General features: G+C 33.6%; 1 protein-coding gene across 1 annotated transcript in view; it reads left to right on the top strand.

The window, feature by feature from the left end:
• The window catches only part of CDH10 (cadherin 10), a 182677-nt gene that overhangs the window by 48085 nt on the left and 117662 nt on the right, over positions 1–16930 (top strand). The window contains exon 2 of the mRNA XM_077115126.1: positions 15848–16201. Within this exon, the coding sequence (XP_076971241.1) occupies positions 15974–16201 (228 nt within the window). The 5' untranslated portion in view covers positions 15848–15973. The remainder of the gene's footprint in view (positions 1–15847; positions 16202–16930) is intronic.

Below are 16930 nucleotides of genomic sequence, written 5' to 3'. Positions count from 1 at the left end.
TATTTTTCTGAATATTCTATTTAAATATATATTTAGTTTGTAGTAAGTTTTGGTTCCTTAATATACAAGTGCACATTCCTTACATTTTTAATTATTAAAATATGATTTTTTATGTTAGAGAGAGGAAATAATAGTAAAGGCAAATATCCTTTTTTTAAAAAAAATACAGTCATACTTTTACATTGGAGTATAGTTTATATACAATAAAATTTACACTTTTCTGTGTTCAGTTCAGTGAATTTTGATGAATATGTGCTCTGATAACCGTCTCCACAGTCAAGGCAGAGAACATCTATGTCTTCCTTCAAAGTTCCTTCATATCACCTGGTAGTTAGTGGTTCCCCCATTCCTAAGTCCTGGCAACCACTTGTCTATTTGGTATCCCTATAGTTTTGAATTTTCAAGAATATTACATATGTAATCATACACTATTTATGATTTTTGAGTTTGGTATCTTTCAGTGCACTTGAAATTCATGCATAGTGTTGAATTTCTCACTGTTTCATACCATTTCATTACTAAATAGTATTCCATTGTGTGGATATAAAAAAATTTATTCGTTCTCTCATTGAAGGGCATGTAGGTTGTTTCCAGTTTTTGATGATAATGAATAAAATGGCTATAATCATATGCATTCAGTTTTAAGTGTCCAAATGCTTTTGTTTCTCATATCTCACTTATGGTGATATTCTTGTATCAAATAATAAGTGCATGGTTAATATTCTAAGGAATTGTGAAATGGTTTTCTAGAATTCTATAATATTATGCATTCTCACCAGCAATACACATCTATATAATCTCCAATAGCTTAGCATTCTTGCCAACACTTGATAATGTCTTTTTAAAATTTTAGCTATTCTAGTGTAGTGTAGTGGCATGAATTTTGTTTTTAAATTTTCATTCCATAATGATTAATAATATTGAGCATTGTTTAATATGGTTATTTGCCATCTATGTACCTCCGTTGTTGAAATGTCTTTTCAAATATTTTCCCATTTTTAATTGGGTTGATTATTTTTAAGTATTAAGTTTTATTAATTCTTTTTATTATAAGACAGCAGCATCCTTTCTATGAGATGTTGTTGGTTTAAAGAAAAGTCATGCAGAAAGTGCAAAGTTTCCAGAAAACTCCCTCACACATGCAGTTTTCCTTATTAACACTGCAGATTAATATGGCACTTTTCTTCCAGTTGATGAAACCATACTATTAAAATTATACTATCAGCTATGTGTATAGTTTATATTAGAGTTCGCTTTTGTGTTGTACAATCCTATGCTATTTTTTTAATCTAGTAACATACGTACTACCTAAAACTTCCCCTTTTAACCACATTCAAATATAAAAACCACTGATCTTAATTACATTCACAGTGTTGTTCTACCATCACCAAAATCCATTGCCGAAATTTTCTATCACTCCAAACAAAAACTCTATACTGAGTAAGTATTAACTCTACATTTCTTAACCCAACCCCAGCCCTTGGAAACCTGCATTAACTTTCTAACTATGTAACTTTGCTTATTTTAAATATTTCATATCATTGAGATCATTCAATATTTGTCTTTTTTTTCAGTTATTTCACTCAACATGATGTCTTCAAGGGTCACACATGTTTATCTTTGGGGTCTATACATAGAAGTGGGATTGCCAAGGCATACAGTAATTCTGTACTTTCTGAGGAACTGCCACAAACTGTATTTCACAGTTGCTGCACCGTTTTACATTCCCGCCAACAATGAACACGGGCCCTTATTCCTCCACATACTCTCCACCACATGTTACTTTCTGTTTTGTTGTTTGTTTATTTTAAGTAACCATTCTAGTGAGTATGAAATGGTATCTTATTGTGGTTTTGATTTGCATTTCCCTAATGCCTAATGATGTTGAACTTATCATGTGTTTATTGGTTATTTGTAAGTCTTCTTCGGAGAAATGTCTCTTCAAGTCTTTTTCCCATGTTTTAATTGGGTTGTTTGTCATTTTGGGGTTGAATTATAGGATTTCTTTACATGGTCTGGATGTTAAACCCTTTTCAGGTATGTGGTTTACAAATATTTCCTCCCATACTGCAATTTGTCTTTTTATATTCATGATAAAATCATTTGGTGAACAAAGTTTTAAATTTTGATGCTATTTTCTTCTGCTTTGTGACTTTTCATTTCACTAATGACTTTTGAAGAGACAATATTTTTAATTTGATAGTCAAAATTTTTCAATTATTTTCTCATATTAATCATAATTTATATAATGTCTCTAAAGTACTTTGCCAAGCAAAAACTACAACATTTGATCCTATGTGTTCTTTTAGACATTTTAGAGTTTTGAATTTTATTTTTAGGTCATTAATCCATTACAAGTTAATTTATGTAAGTAGTTCAAGGTCTGGTTTGAATTATTTTACTTTTGCTCCATTTTTCTTTGCATAAGGATATCTAATTGCTCCCTTTTCATTTGTTGAAAAGACTATCATCTATGAATTGTCTTTGCAACTTTGTAGGAAGCAATTGATCATATATGTCAGCCTATTTCTGGACTCTCTAATCTTTTCTTTTATCTATATGTTTAACCTTTAACCAATATGTGACTACCTTCATCAGTGTAGCTATATAGTAAGTTTTAAGAAATCACACATGTGAGTTTCTAAATTTGTTCTTCTTTTTACCCATTTTGATAGCCACGTGTATGCTAAGCAATGTCAAAAATATTTTGGCCATTTTCTTTCCTTTAATTTCATTTATAATTTGTTTTAAGCAACTTTGATGACAAAGAAAGCAATTTATCAATTTTTACCAAAAAAAAAAAATCTTCATGATTTGATCGGTATGGTGTTGAATCTCTGGATGAATTTTTGGAGAATAAACATCTGAACAATATTAAGATTTAAAAATCTTAAATAAAAAATATCTCATTTGTTTCTTTTGTTTTTTTCCCATAGACTTTGCAATTGTCAGCATTTAGATATTAAATATATTTTATTTCTACCTAAACATTTAACGGTTTTTGTGCTAATGTAAATGCTATGGATTTTATTTTCATTCCAACTTAAAATTCTCAATTGTTAATATGTTAAAAATCTAATTGATTTCTTATTTGACCTTGTATTCCTGTGACTTTATTAAATCCTTTGGTTTGATCTAGAAGTTTTTTAGTAAATTCTTTGGGATTTCCCACATTTTAAGTCATGTCATTTGCAAACAAAAGAAGTTTTATTTCTTCCTTTTTAATCTGTATATCTTTCCTTTCTTTTCTTTTTTTCTTTATTGCTTTGGTCAAGATTCAGGTATAATTTTGAAAAAGTGGTAATAGCAAATACATTCAGAATGTATTCTAATTTCCTTTGTGATATCCTCCTCAACCCTTGGATTATTTAGAAATTGTTATTTGATTATCAAGTCTTTCTCAATTTCCTGAATACTTTTCTTTTTGATTTCTCATTAAATCTATTTAATCAGAGATAGTTTTATGATTCCAATCTTTCTAAATTTCCTGGTATTGTTGGATGGAATGTGGAAGGTTCCATGTGCAATTATTGATTTTCTGTATCTCCTAGTACTATCAATTCTTGCTCCATGAATTTTGAAGTTCTATTGTTAGGTTTATGCACAACACATTTAGGATTACTATGTCTTCTTTATGTATTAACCATATTTTCATTTCGTTATGTCTTTTTTTTTATCCCTGATAATATTCTTTGTCCTGAAGTCTATTTTGACTGATACTAATGTAGTTACTGTATATTTCTCATAGTGCTTGCAAGGTAAATATTTTCAATTCTTTCACTTACTTATCTAAATCTTTTAATTTAAAATGGGTTTCTTAGATACAAGATATAGTCAGGTTATACTTTTTTATTCATTCTGATATCCTGGTGCATGTTAAAATATTAGGTTTGAGAATGCATATAAGTACTTTATTAACCCTAATTAACTAAAAATATATAGTATAATTCATTAACTAACCCTAATTAATTAAAAATATAGTATAATTCAGTTGGTTATATTTACTCATATGACTTTATTGTATGTATTTTTCCTGGTGATACGTTCACAAAATATAGCTAAAACTCAAAACTGTAACCTTGCTAGTTATATTCATAGATCTTATCTGCACTGATTTTAGCAAGTGTAAAACCATGAAAATGTAATAAAAATTATCTTTGACTGGTTCCCAATTTTAAGTGTTAATATTTTTGTATGCAAAATTTCTCTTGTAATCATACTTCATAATACAAATTTTGAACGTACATTTGCACTATATACCAGAACTAGTCAATATTGGGAAAAAATAAAGATAGAAAGAACCACTACAAACTTTATGGTTTTAGACAATATTTTCTCTTGTGCCTTCTCATCAACTTTTTTTTTTCATTCTTTCCAGATATCAGGTATTCTTATTCTTCAGAGCTTATTGCAATTTTTGTATTAGAAGTGTGAAACCACTATCATTTATACTGCCTGCTTGTTATGAATCAGAATCCAAAGATGAAATGTACAGGTTGAATTGATTTTGGAATATTTGATAAAATTCCCCTGTGAAACCATCTGGCCATAGGGTTTTCTTGTAGGAAGATTTTTGATGACTGTTTGAATTTCTTTCCTTGTGACTGGTTTGTTGAGTTCTTCTATTTCTTCTTCAGTCTAGTGTAGCCTGTTCTTGTGTTTCCACACATTTATTTGTCCATTTCATCAAAGTTGTCTTGTTTGTTGGCATGTAGCTGTTCATAGTATCCTCTTATGATTTTTTTTTTTTTTCATTTCTTCCAGGTCTGTGGTAATTACCCTCTCATTTCTGGTTTTGTTTATTTGCATCACCTCTTTTTTTTTTTTTTTTTTACTTGTCAGCCTTGCTATTGGCCCATCGATTTTACTTATTTTCTTGAAGAACCAAATTTCGGTTTTATTGATACTTTCTCCTGCTCTGTTGTTCTCCCATTCATTTAAGTCTGCTTTAACCTTTGCTATTTCTCTTCTTCCATTTGCTTGGGGGTTAGTTTGCTGTTCTTTCTCAAGTTCCTCCAGGTGAGCAGTGACATCCTCAATTTTTGCTCTTTCTTCTTTTTTAATATAGGCATTTAGGGCAATAAATTTCCCTCTCAGCACAGCCTTTACTGCATTCCATAAATTCTGATATATACTCTTCTCATTTTCATTCTTCCCCAGGTAGCTACTGATTTCCTTAGCAATTTCTTCTTTGACCCACTGGTTGTCTAAGAATGTGTTATTTTAATCCCTGTGTATTTGTGAAAATTCTTTTATTCACTGGTTATTGATTTCCAGCTTCACTCCCTTGTGATTAGAGAAAGTGCTTTAAATAATTTCAATGTTTTTAAATTTATGAAGACCTTTTTGTGCACCAGAATGTGATCTATCCCGGAGAGTGTTCCATGAGCACTAGAGAAGAATGTATATCCTGGTGTTTGGGAGTGTAATTACCTATATATGTATAGTAGGTCTAATTCAGTTATCAAATTGTTTAAGTTCTCTATTTCCTGGCTGACCCTCTGTCTGGTTATTCTATCTAGAGAGGAGAGTGGTGTATTGATGTGTCCTACCATATTGTTGAAATGTCTATTGCTCCCTTCAATTTTGTCAATGTCTGTCTCTTGTACTTTGCAGCTCCTTGATTGGGAGCATAGACATTTACATTCATTATTTCTTCTTGGTTAATTATGTCTTTTATTAATATGTGCTGTTCTTCTTTGTCTCTTATGATGTCTGTACGTTTAAAGTCTATTTTGTCTGATAGCAGTAGAGCTACTCTTGCTTTCTATTGGTTACAGCTTGCATGGAACACTTCTTTCCATCCTTTCACTTTCAATCTATTTATATCCTTGTGTCTAAGATGAGTGTCTTGTAAGCAGCATGTAGCTGAATTATATTTCTTAATCCATCTGCCAATCTGTATCTTTTACTGGCTAAGCTTAGTACATTAACGTTCAAGGTTATTACTTTAAAGACATTTCTTGAATCCATCATTTTATCCTTTGGATTTTATTGGTCAGATGTATACATCCTTTTCCTTCTTTCTCTTTTTATACTTTAGGTTGTCCTTACTGCTACTCTTCAATTCTGTGTCCTCCGTAAGACCTTTGTCTCCTGTCTTTTTTCTTTTTTACAGTCAGCAGAACTCTCTTTAGTATTTCTTGCAGTCAGGTGGGTGGGCGGAGCCCTGGTATATGTGTGAAGGTGCAGGGTGGGGTCGAGTAGGAGTGCCTGCTACCATTCCCCCCGCCCTGCACACATGGACACAATTGCCACACAGAAAAAGGGAGGGGGTCCGTTCAGGGGCACTTGGAGTGCGGAGGGAGGGTGACGGGTTCAGATCCATGGGGTGTGTGAGGAGTCACTTGGGTCAAGGGGTGGTAGGGGAGGCACGTGTCAGGGTAATGCATTCAAGGAGCACAGCTTGGCTTACGTCCTTGACCCTGTCTCCCTGTCTGTGCACTCCTGAGGGGTCCAGGCTTCCTAGAAATAGAGGTTTTAGGCTGTTTGCACTAGCTGTCTGTTCTCAGGTTCTCTGTGTCTCAATTCTGTTTTTTCAACCAGGGCCTCCCTCTGTGGTGTAAGAGACCCTCCCAGGTCCTTAACACCCTGGAATTGCTCTCCTGGTCTTTTTTCTGCCCCTTCTCTAGCTGTTCTTCAGAGTGGGGGTGAACTCGACCTATCCTATACTGCCATCTTCCTGGAAGTCCCCTGGGTTTCTCTTGATAGGGTGCTATATAAGTTTATTACAGATTTCAGGTGAAATATTTAATGAATGCAGGGGGATACCAAGCTAGAAGAGTAGGCATTGAAACACAGCCCCCCTCTATTACTTCTTATACGCATCCCCTCACTCATTTCTAGGAGCAATAAATTAGAAAAAACTCAAATATAAATAAAACCTTAACAACTTCTCAACATCCTTCTTCTCCTCTCCACCTCTGTTCTAGTTTGATAGCTGCAGGAATGCAACACACCAGAGATGGATTGGCTTTCAATAAAAGGGGATTTATTTCGGTAGTTCTTCAGAAGAAAGGCAGCTAACTTTCAATTGAGGTTCTTTCTTACGTGGGAAGGCGCTAGGTTCTCTCTGCTGGCTTTCTCTCCAGGCCTCTGGGTTCCAACAACTTTCCCCTGGGTGATTTCCTTCTTCATCTCCAAAGGCCTGGGCTGAGCTGCGAGTACTGAGATGAGGTATGCTGAGCTGCTTGGGCTGTTCTATGTTGAGCTCTCTCATTTAGGCACCAGTCAGTTAAATCAAATATCATTCATTACAGCAGGCACGCCTCTTAGCTGACTGCAGATGTAATGAGCAACAGATGAAGTTCACGTACCATTGGCTCATGTCCACAGCAACAGAACTAGGTACCTTCACCTGGCCAAATTGACAACTAAATCTAACCACCAGAACCTCCAAGTGTTTATTATTCTGTCTTCCTTGGTGGTGGTAAGATGCAGAAAAATATAATAAAACTATCCTTAAATGGAAATGCTCATCATATAATATTTCATTTGATTCACTCATTTCGTTAAGGACATATACAAACACATGCAACTATAAATGATGCTTTTCCCAAAGTTACCAAACGTCAAAGTACAACGTCATGTAATAAGTATCACCATGCAGAAATTCAGAAGGTATAGTGAAAATGTACAGGGTACAGGGAGTATACACAAATTTATACCAACTATCCTAGGGAGTTAGGAAATGCTGAGAAGCAACTCTACTTGAAACAGTATTTTGCAGTTAACTGACTGGCACTTTATAAATTGTGACCTGAATGACTAGAATTTAAATGTACTGCTTTGTTTCTGGCATTGATCTTAGCCCATTAAATTCTTACCACAATGTTGCAGGGTTCTGGTACCCAAAGTGATTGTGACTGAATATAGGTCAAGTGTATAATTCTTGCAGGAGCCATGCATAATCTCTTTTAACAACTGAAAGCCTGCAAATTTTACTTCCTTGAATATATGTTTATTTTTGTTATTCTGATTGCTTCTGCATTACAATGGGCTTGGGTACCAAGTGATTCATTAAAGCAGACTTATGAACCTTAATATTCCCCAATAGTTAAAAATAAAGCAGATAATGAATGAGTTCCCCATTGGGGTTTGAGCTAAATAAAAAAAGTCAGATTCACATATACAAAACCAAAATTCTTTAAAAAGTTTGGTCATAAAAATTATCACATGAAAGTTTGCAAGATGCATTTTAGTTGGAATTCTAAGAGGCATAGTCAGGGATTGACAGTGGTAAGATCGAGGTCTGATGTCAGTGAGGAGAAAGGGTAGAGATTACTAAATCTATCCATACTTTTTAAAGAAAAAATATTGTCCTTTAAGAAATAATTTAAAGTCATAACCAATTCCAACTTTCCTTCCATTACCATAATTGTTTTAGAAAAATGAGAAAAGTTAGCTATTGAATCTTTATTCTCAAGGGAGCTTTAGTAACACATTTATACTTAAAATTCAACAAGTCAATGCCATATTTGAAATGAACAGCAATCTGTGGAATTTAGATTTCCAAGCCCACTGCTTTTCATGCTTTTGACTCAACTTCGTGTGGTATCAGACATCTCCCACTCATAGTGATTCTGTCTTATTTGTGCTCAGCAAACTGGAAGCCAGCAAGAATGCCTCCAAGATAAGAGACTTCAGTGTGTGTTTTAATCATAATGACATCTATTCATTATTAAATTATGCAGGAGATTTCAGAAGAGTGCAAGGGGAATTTTGTGTTGAGTTATATTTCTGCTTGTGACACTAACTGATTGAAACTCAGCACATCACGCAACATCGCACTTGAAGCTGTTTTCATCTATGTCAGATTAAACCGTAGGAAAAAAATGAAGTTTTGAAGATTGGTTCAAAAGTCTATGATTGTGTGTTTTGTAGTAAGGTAGGTGTGGTAGTTAGATTCAGGTGTCAACTTGGCTAGGTGAAGGTGCCTGGTTCTATTGCTGTGGACAAGAGCCAATGGCATGTGAACCTCATCTGTTGCTGATTACATCTGCAGTCGGCTAGGAGGTGTGCCTGCTGCAATGAATGATGTTTGATTTAATTGGCTGTTGCTTAAATGAGAGAATTCAACATAGCACAGGCCAAGCAGCTCAGCATACCTCATCTCAGCACTTGCGGCTCAGCCCAGATCTTTGGAGATGCAGATAGGAATCACCCCAGGGAAAGTGGTTGGAACCCGGAGACCTGGAGAGAAGGCCAGCAGAGATTGCCCTATGCCTTCCCATGTAAGAAAGGAACCTCAGTTGAAAGTTAGCGGCCTTTCCTCTGCAGAACTACTGATATAAATCTCCTTTTATTGAAAGCCAATCCATCTCTGGTGTGTTGCATTCCAATAGTAGCGAACTAGAACAGGAGGTCTCCATTAGGCTTAGAGTTTAGCGCCCACAATACTTTTAGGCACACATGAAAATGTTTCAATTTATTTAAGCATTAAAAGAAAAAAAATTAACTTTTAGGTCAAATAAAATGTTTTAGTATGAGTATTAATATATTTGACTCTTATACCAACAAAATCATAAGATATCTTTTTTAATAATAGTTTGTGAAGGAAAAGTGCCTCAGGCCCATGAAAATTATAATATAGGTGGCAAAATAGAACACACTGAACTTGAAAGACAAGATGATGGATACTTCAAAGTGTAACAAGCCTGGACTTAAATTTGTTTGAGATTAGTCACCTTAAATTGGTCATACAATTCTAGAAAAATGATTTAATTTCTTCAGTGTGTAAGTTCCTTTTTTATCTTTAGCTTTGTGCTTTCTTTTCTTTTTGGCTTATTATGTACTCATGACTGATTATTCCACTTCATGGAACACTATTACATCCCTCAACAATTGAGTTGTATTAGCCTAACTCAGTTACACTCCTGTTTGCATTTGCATTCATGTGTATGTGCCTGTACATACAAACACACACATACAGACATTGCATACTCTTCCTTTATCAGCTTGGGCATGACTTCCTCCAAAAAGACTTCTTAGGTCACCTATGTTTGGCTTAGGATCTCTTCTTATATGTTTCTATTGTTAATTCTTGAATGGTGAGAACCATTTTTTGTTTTGTTTCATTATGCGGGGATTAGTAGTTTCTATATAACAGAAAACCTATAACAGAGACTGTGCTTTCTGAACATTGCTGAATGAATAATTCTGAGCATCAGTGACCCCATCTATAGAATGAGAATTTCAATCACAATTGTTTGTTTTGTGTGGGAAAACAATATGCACAATAACTGGTTCCTTGGGGATGGTCACTGTATTAGAGTTCTCCAGAGAAACAGAATCAACTCTTTATATATATTGTATATACGTGTATATGTGTAAATATGAAGATATTTATTATAGGTATTGGCTCAAATGAATGTGGGCATTGGCAAGTATGAATTACATAAAGCAGGCTTCAACTTGAAGTCTCCAATGAAGGATGTATGAAATTTCCCCAGGAGAAGCAAGCTGGCTGAAGTAAAGTTAGAAATTCTTTCTGATTTCTGAAATCTTCAGTTCTCCCTTTACAGCCTACAACTGATTGGGTGAGGAGACTCCTCTCATTGCTGAAGAAAATCTTATTGTTGACTATAGATGTAATCAGTCATAGCTTCAATCAACTGACTAATGATTTAATCTATCTACCTTCCCAAAACAATGAAGCCAGTGCTTGCTTGACCAAATGACTGGACAACATAATCTAGCCAAATTAACACATTAAAATTAACCATCATGTTTAGGTTAATAATGCATTTAAATAACTAATAGATGTTCCAGAATCTAGAGTCTATATGTGAACATTGATAACTTTAAGAATTAAGAGAAAAATAAATATTAAAAAATAAACAAGCAGACCTCTTGTTCTATTTATTTATTTATTTTTATTTTGTTTTTTTCATGGGCAGGCACCAGGAATTGAACCTAGGTCTCCGGCATGGCAGGCGAGAACTCTGCCACTGAGCCACCATTGCCCGCCCTCTTGTTTTATTTTGAATTTAATTGAAAACTATAATGCAAGTAATGTTTAGCATTGGCTATGCCTTATGAAAAATAGAAAGTAAATTACTTTCTGGTCTCTTTTGCCCTCACAAAGATGAAATTTAACTAATGCAATGTTTTTCTAATTTTCTAATTCAGCTATAGATACATAATTCAGGAGTTAATCCTTTTATATGTTATGGGCATCTACATAGAGATAAGAAGGCTATCTGTAAATGAACTCTTTAGTACTGTGCAAATATGAAAGCATAATTAGAATTAAAATTAATTCTGATAAAAGTTCCTGCCTCTTTTATTGAAGCCTTACTGACTCACAAATGCATGCCACAAAGGTTCTATATCGTGATTACTGTGCTTATTCTCATGTAAATGTTTATATATTTTTATATTTAAGTACATTTTAAATACCCAACAATGACTTCATGTAGTTGTACTTCTGATTAATTTGCACAAATGAGTATCACACATACCTTTTCACTTTCAGATATAATGACAAAAATGGATTTTGTGATATAGCTAAGCCCCTTTTAAAGTGCATAGTCTGAACTCATTAGAATATGCAGCGATTTAGTTTACAAACTACCTATTAGTTAAAAATATAGAATGTCTTCATAGGAATACCTTTGATGGGAAAATATCTTATGAATTCTGTTTTCCGGCTATGAATGTTTGCTCTTGATACTCTAGTAATAAGACATTAACTCTGAGGAATGGCATCCTATCCTGGGAGGAATTCCTAGTAGAAACCCCAAAATCTCTTCCCCCATCTCTTCACTCATTGTCTTTAGGAAGCAGCCCATGTCCTGGGTCAAAGAAAATTTGATACCAGATGGCTTTTCTTCAAAAATCTTCAAGTTATCCTGAGAGTATTCTTGCTACCAATTCCCACATAATGAAACAAATCCAAGGTACAGTAAAACCAGACTTCCAGGAAACAGCAGGTAGAATGTCACAGCTGTATTAGCACTGCTAACTTGATTGTGGATCAGATTACAACTGGGACTGTGACGCTGCTGAAGTTAAAAAGGCTGCTGAGAGAGGAGCAAGAGCTCTTGAATGCTATTCTTAAACCTGTCGGCAGAAATGTTCCTAGAGCCAATGACAACCCCAAATTTTGTGCCTCACTCACCAATACTCCTTTTCATCTCTGCTATGTGCTTTGTCTGCCCACGGCCCACAATTTATATGGGTTATATGTGGTTTTGAAAATGACTATATTAAGATGTTGACACACAGCAAAACCAGATTAGTTTCTGACCAGTTTGCATGCAGATTTGATTTCTGGAGAATAAAAAGAATTCTACATGGTTTTTCTTGAAGAGGGAATTTTAATCTGAGAAGCTTAGCAAGGAGCAGAGATCCTTGGAGTTTTGTCTGTATTGGTGACAATTCTTACAGTGTTTGATAATTTATATGAGGCCAGCTAACCTTTGTTTCACATAGTTCCTTCACAGACAATATACCAATTGTCCAGTTGGCAAATGTATTGTGTGAGTTCTGTTGATGACATAGGCATAAAGTCTGGTCCTTGATATATTGCTATTGTTTTTGTTGGTTTGTTTTGTTTTTAGAAAAAGGACATAAGTTTCCTTCCCGACAAAATATTTTGGAAAGAACTATAATGTTCAACCCAAGTCAAGACATAGTTATTGAACAATTTGTGTGAATCTCTATTTTAGTAATTTTGGATGCAAGACAGAGCCAGCTTTAAATTACATTCTAGACAAAGACATATGCAAATAACTACTCATAAATATTCAATATAGAATTACATGTTTTCTATGGTATTAGAGCACAGTAGGTAATATAGAATTAACTCTTGGAAAATACGATCAAGCATATGGACTCATATTATTTGAGCCCTTATTATAATGCTTTGATTAATTTATTTCACATAGTGCTTTATACTCGGTACATAAAATGCTATCCGCTGCATACAAAGGAAATATTTAGTATGCATTGACTCATTGTAAACACACACCTGGAAAATGTCTATTCATTTTGCAGTATTGTAATTTCAATAGGCTGATTTGGTGGTATGAAATTCTAAACGGATTAAAATTGCCCCCCACTCGTGGAAATTTGGATTTTGTCACAATAATCTTTAGCATTACCTATTATTGTTACAAATGATGAAATTTAAAAAAATCATGTACGTTATTGTCCTAATAAGCATAGTCAATTGCTTGATGAAAGACTAGTTCATTTTATTAGCTAAGGATAGAATGTAGCTTAATTGATATGCTGTGATATGTGGCAACTTAATTAATAATTGAGATTTGTCTAAGTGCAAATTATATTATACTCTATGATCTGCTGTTTTGGGTTGGGTATATAATAAAACTAAAGATTATAGAGAAACTAATGGCTGTGATAAACATTTCACAAAAAAAATTGTGAAAGACCCATGATGGTGAAATTGAAATAAGGTTCAGTGAGACAGATGCTTTAAAAAGTACACTCATTATGCTTCATATAATTTTGTTTGTATTTAATAATGTTATTGTTTGAAATGGTTTTATCAAGTTGCGTGTAATTTAAGTGAATTTATTTTGAGTATTAAAATGTATTATACTTAGAATTATTCAGGAAATTCATCACTAGATAATTGGAATTAGAACAAACAAAGTAAATTTTACAAGTACTATCACCACATCCCCATTCCAAAAATATCGATGTCTGGTCTTTCCACCCAATAGGTAATAATATAATTGTATTGAAACTCATCACCAGTACAGCATATAGCTGCTGGAAATTTTTCAAAAATAAATAGAAGAGAACTGAAATGAGAATGACTATTGCTTTAACAAGTTTTAAAGCTTTCATAGTAGAAAACAGAAAACCTCAATTACATGACCACCCAGTCCCCACATCCCTGATATATACAATACAACCAGACTTTTGCTAACTGTTTCAATTACTTCAAATCCAATCAGTTTAGATTTCTGTAAAATCAGTGTTTTGCTACAATAGCCATTTTATACACGAGATAATTTCTCTACTCCAAGTGTAGTATTACATGACTTATTTTAATAGTTTACATCTGTCATATATTTTTCACATGTCATTTAATACGCTCAAGGGAAATCCTGGTTCACCAATCTAATTTCCAAAGCACTTGTGCATTAACCTTTAAATCTTTTTAACAATAAACCAAAAAGAGTAGACAGATTGCTTACAAATCATTGGGGATGAAAGTATAAATGTAAATGTCAGAATACTTAGAACATATTGCTGAATTAGAGAAGAGGAACTCAATCTTTTCAGTCCCCAAACTATTTTTTATAACAAATATTTTATCTTATCCTGAAATAATATTCATACCTTAAAAAACTATCTGGATAATTTAAAAATGAAAATAATGTTCCAACAATAGAATAAATAAAGAATAAAATGAAAAAATTATCATATAAAGCATGCATTTCAATAAGTAAATGCTAAGGCATAACTACATAGAGGAGATAATAGAAGTCAGATATTTGCCCAATTTACAATTTATTAATTCGTTTGTGCAAACTGTTGGTTGAGCATATACCATGGGTAAGATTCTGTTCTGGTCAATGTGAATACCGTGGTAAAGAGAAGAGCAACATTCCCCTTTTGATGAGGTAACAGGAATATAGCATATATACAGATTAAATAAAGCATGCATAATATAGTGCTTAGTGCTATGGAGAAACATTAAGCAGAGGTATATGAAATGTCAGGGAAGGTTTTAAAGAAAGACCTGAAGGAAGCCAGGGACTTAGCTGGGTAGATAACTATGGTAAAAAGCAATCCAGGAGGAAGGATCAAGTAGAACAGTGCTGGCTGGGCAGGAGACCATGTCCAGAGTATTTCAGGTTAAAGCACAAAGGCCCATGTGACTTGAGAGGTGGGAAGGGAAGTGAGCTGGAGCTCAGGGAGAGGATGGAAATTCACAGACTTGGATGCAGCATTGGAGGTCCTTGTTAGGTTTTGTTTTTGACTCAAAGTGAAATGAAAAGCCATTGGCATGTCACGTGCTGTGAAGTGACAAGCTCTGATCTACATTTTAATAGTGTTGCATCATATTGTTTTTGTGAATGGCAGGGCGGGGATAGAAAGCAGTCTTGAGGTTCTGCCATGTTCAGGCTTGGACATCTTGGAGTTTTCCACCAAGGTAGTGGCAACATGACTGGTTAAAAGTGGGCAGTGGTTGAAAGATTGTGCTTATGTGTCAAAGGTATAATCCAACACACCAGGATTGATTATATTACGAATTGGTTCCCTTTAGTAGTGATTTATTTGTATTTTAGGGAACTTGAGGTGTTCCACAGACGAATCTGAGAATGGGGAAAGTAGAGGTCTGAGCAAAACTTTTAATTTTCTGCTTTAGCATTACCTCTGGGTAGGATTACATTTTTTAGAAACTTTGCCACTGTTCAAAATAAATTCAAATATCTTCTTGTGGCACCACAGAATGCATACCCCCCTTAGTTTATTAAAATATGAGTTGATTTTAAAACTTTTGGTTTATGTCAATTTCTCTGGAAATATTGACAGGTGAAATGACCTACATTTCAATTCTATATAGGGATTATCAGTCCTAAAAAGGATTAAAGTTCCACAAAATAGGAAAAAAAAATCTTAATGATGCCTCTATTAGAATTTGTTTTGAAAGATGTTGCTACAATGATCTTTTCTTAAATTGTAAGCATGCTACCAGATTATTAATGTTTACCCACAACAGATCATTATTTTCTGAAGAAGAGGAACAAGAAATATTTTTGGTCGTAATTAGTTAAATAAATCATTGTCACTTTACATTTAAAGTGACAGATAACATTAATAAAATTGTCAACTGACACTTGTTTTATTTGTTGTTTGTTTGAAGCTTTTGGAAACATGTTCAAAACATTGATGAACTGTTGGAAACCAGTTGAAACACAATAAAATCCAACCCAGTAAAATAGGACTGCTTTCTCTTTCATCCACGTTGGAATTTGTCAAGAAGTGAACTATGACAATGTATCAATTTTTACCACTGTTTCTACTCTGGATATGCCTGCCAAATTTCTGTTCTCCAGAAATATTGTTCAGAAGGACTTCTGCACCCCAACCAAGAATTTTAGGACATGTACCCAGGAATGATGGCAAAATTCTGCACCGTCAAAAACGTGGCTGGATGTGGAATCAATTTTTCTTGCTAGAGGAATATACAGGATCTGATTATCAGTATGTAGGCAAGGTAAGTCTATAATGGAATAGCAAATGCTTATGTTCTTCTCTATATGTCTTATTAAGGAATATTTCAGGATCTTTAACACCATCATTCTTATAGAATTGATTCTCTAAATTTACTGAAGGAAGATTTTTGATTATTGAATAAAAATTGTAATTTGAAAAATGTTTAATGGATATAACATAATAAATACAGAAATTCATTTATTAGAAATAATTCTGCTTGCTATCACTTGGATTAAAGAAGTACTAAAAATGACAATACAATAGTGGTTGAAAAGCAGTAATAGTATATATATATATATATATATATATATATATATATATATATACACACACACACAGAGAGAGAAAAATTTCTAGATAAGTGTAGGTAAAATATTCTGTACAGTATTTTTCTACTAAAATGCATGCATTAAAATAAATCTGGAGATAAATCTGCACACAAAAATGTATAATTTTCTCTGTGGGCCTTTTTGTACTTGGTAGATCTGTCAATGTACATGCATTGCATTTATAATAAAAAATATGCTTTCACGCTGAAAAAACAGCATTAGTCCTAAGTAACTGTTTTAATGGATCTTATAGCTTTTTACTATGTTTAGTGTTTAATTATAAAATAATTTGAAATTATATTATGTGATAAATAAAAATTTATATTACAAATATATTTATGCAATAGAGCCAAGATAATTATTTTACCTCTACCACATGGAGGGGTTTGAAGAAAGAACCC

The sequence above is a fragment of the Tamandua tetradactyla genome, chromosome 9 (genome assembly GCF_023851605.1).
Source record: "Tamandua tetradactyla isolate mTamTet1 chromosome 9, mTamTet1.pri, whole genome shotgun sequence".
In the NCBI taxonomy this organism is placed as follows: Eukaryota; Metazoa; Chordata; class Mammalia; order Pilosa; family Myrmecophagidae; genus Tamandua; species Tamandua tetradactyla.
Note: the sequence above shows the minus strand (reverse complement) of the source record. Positions and strands in the feature narration are given on the sequence as shown.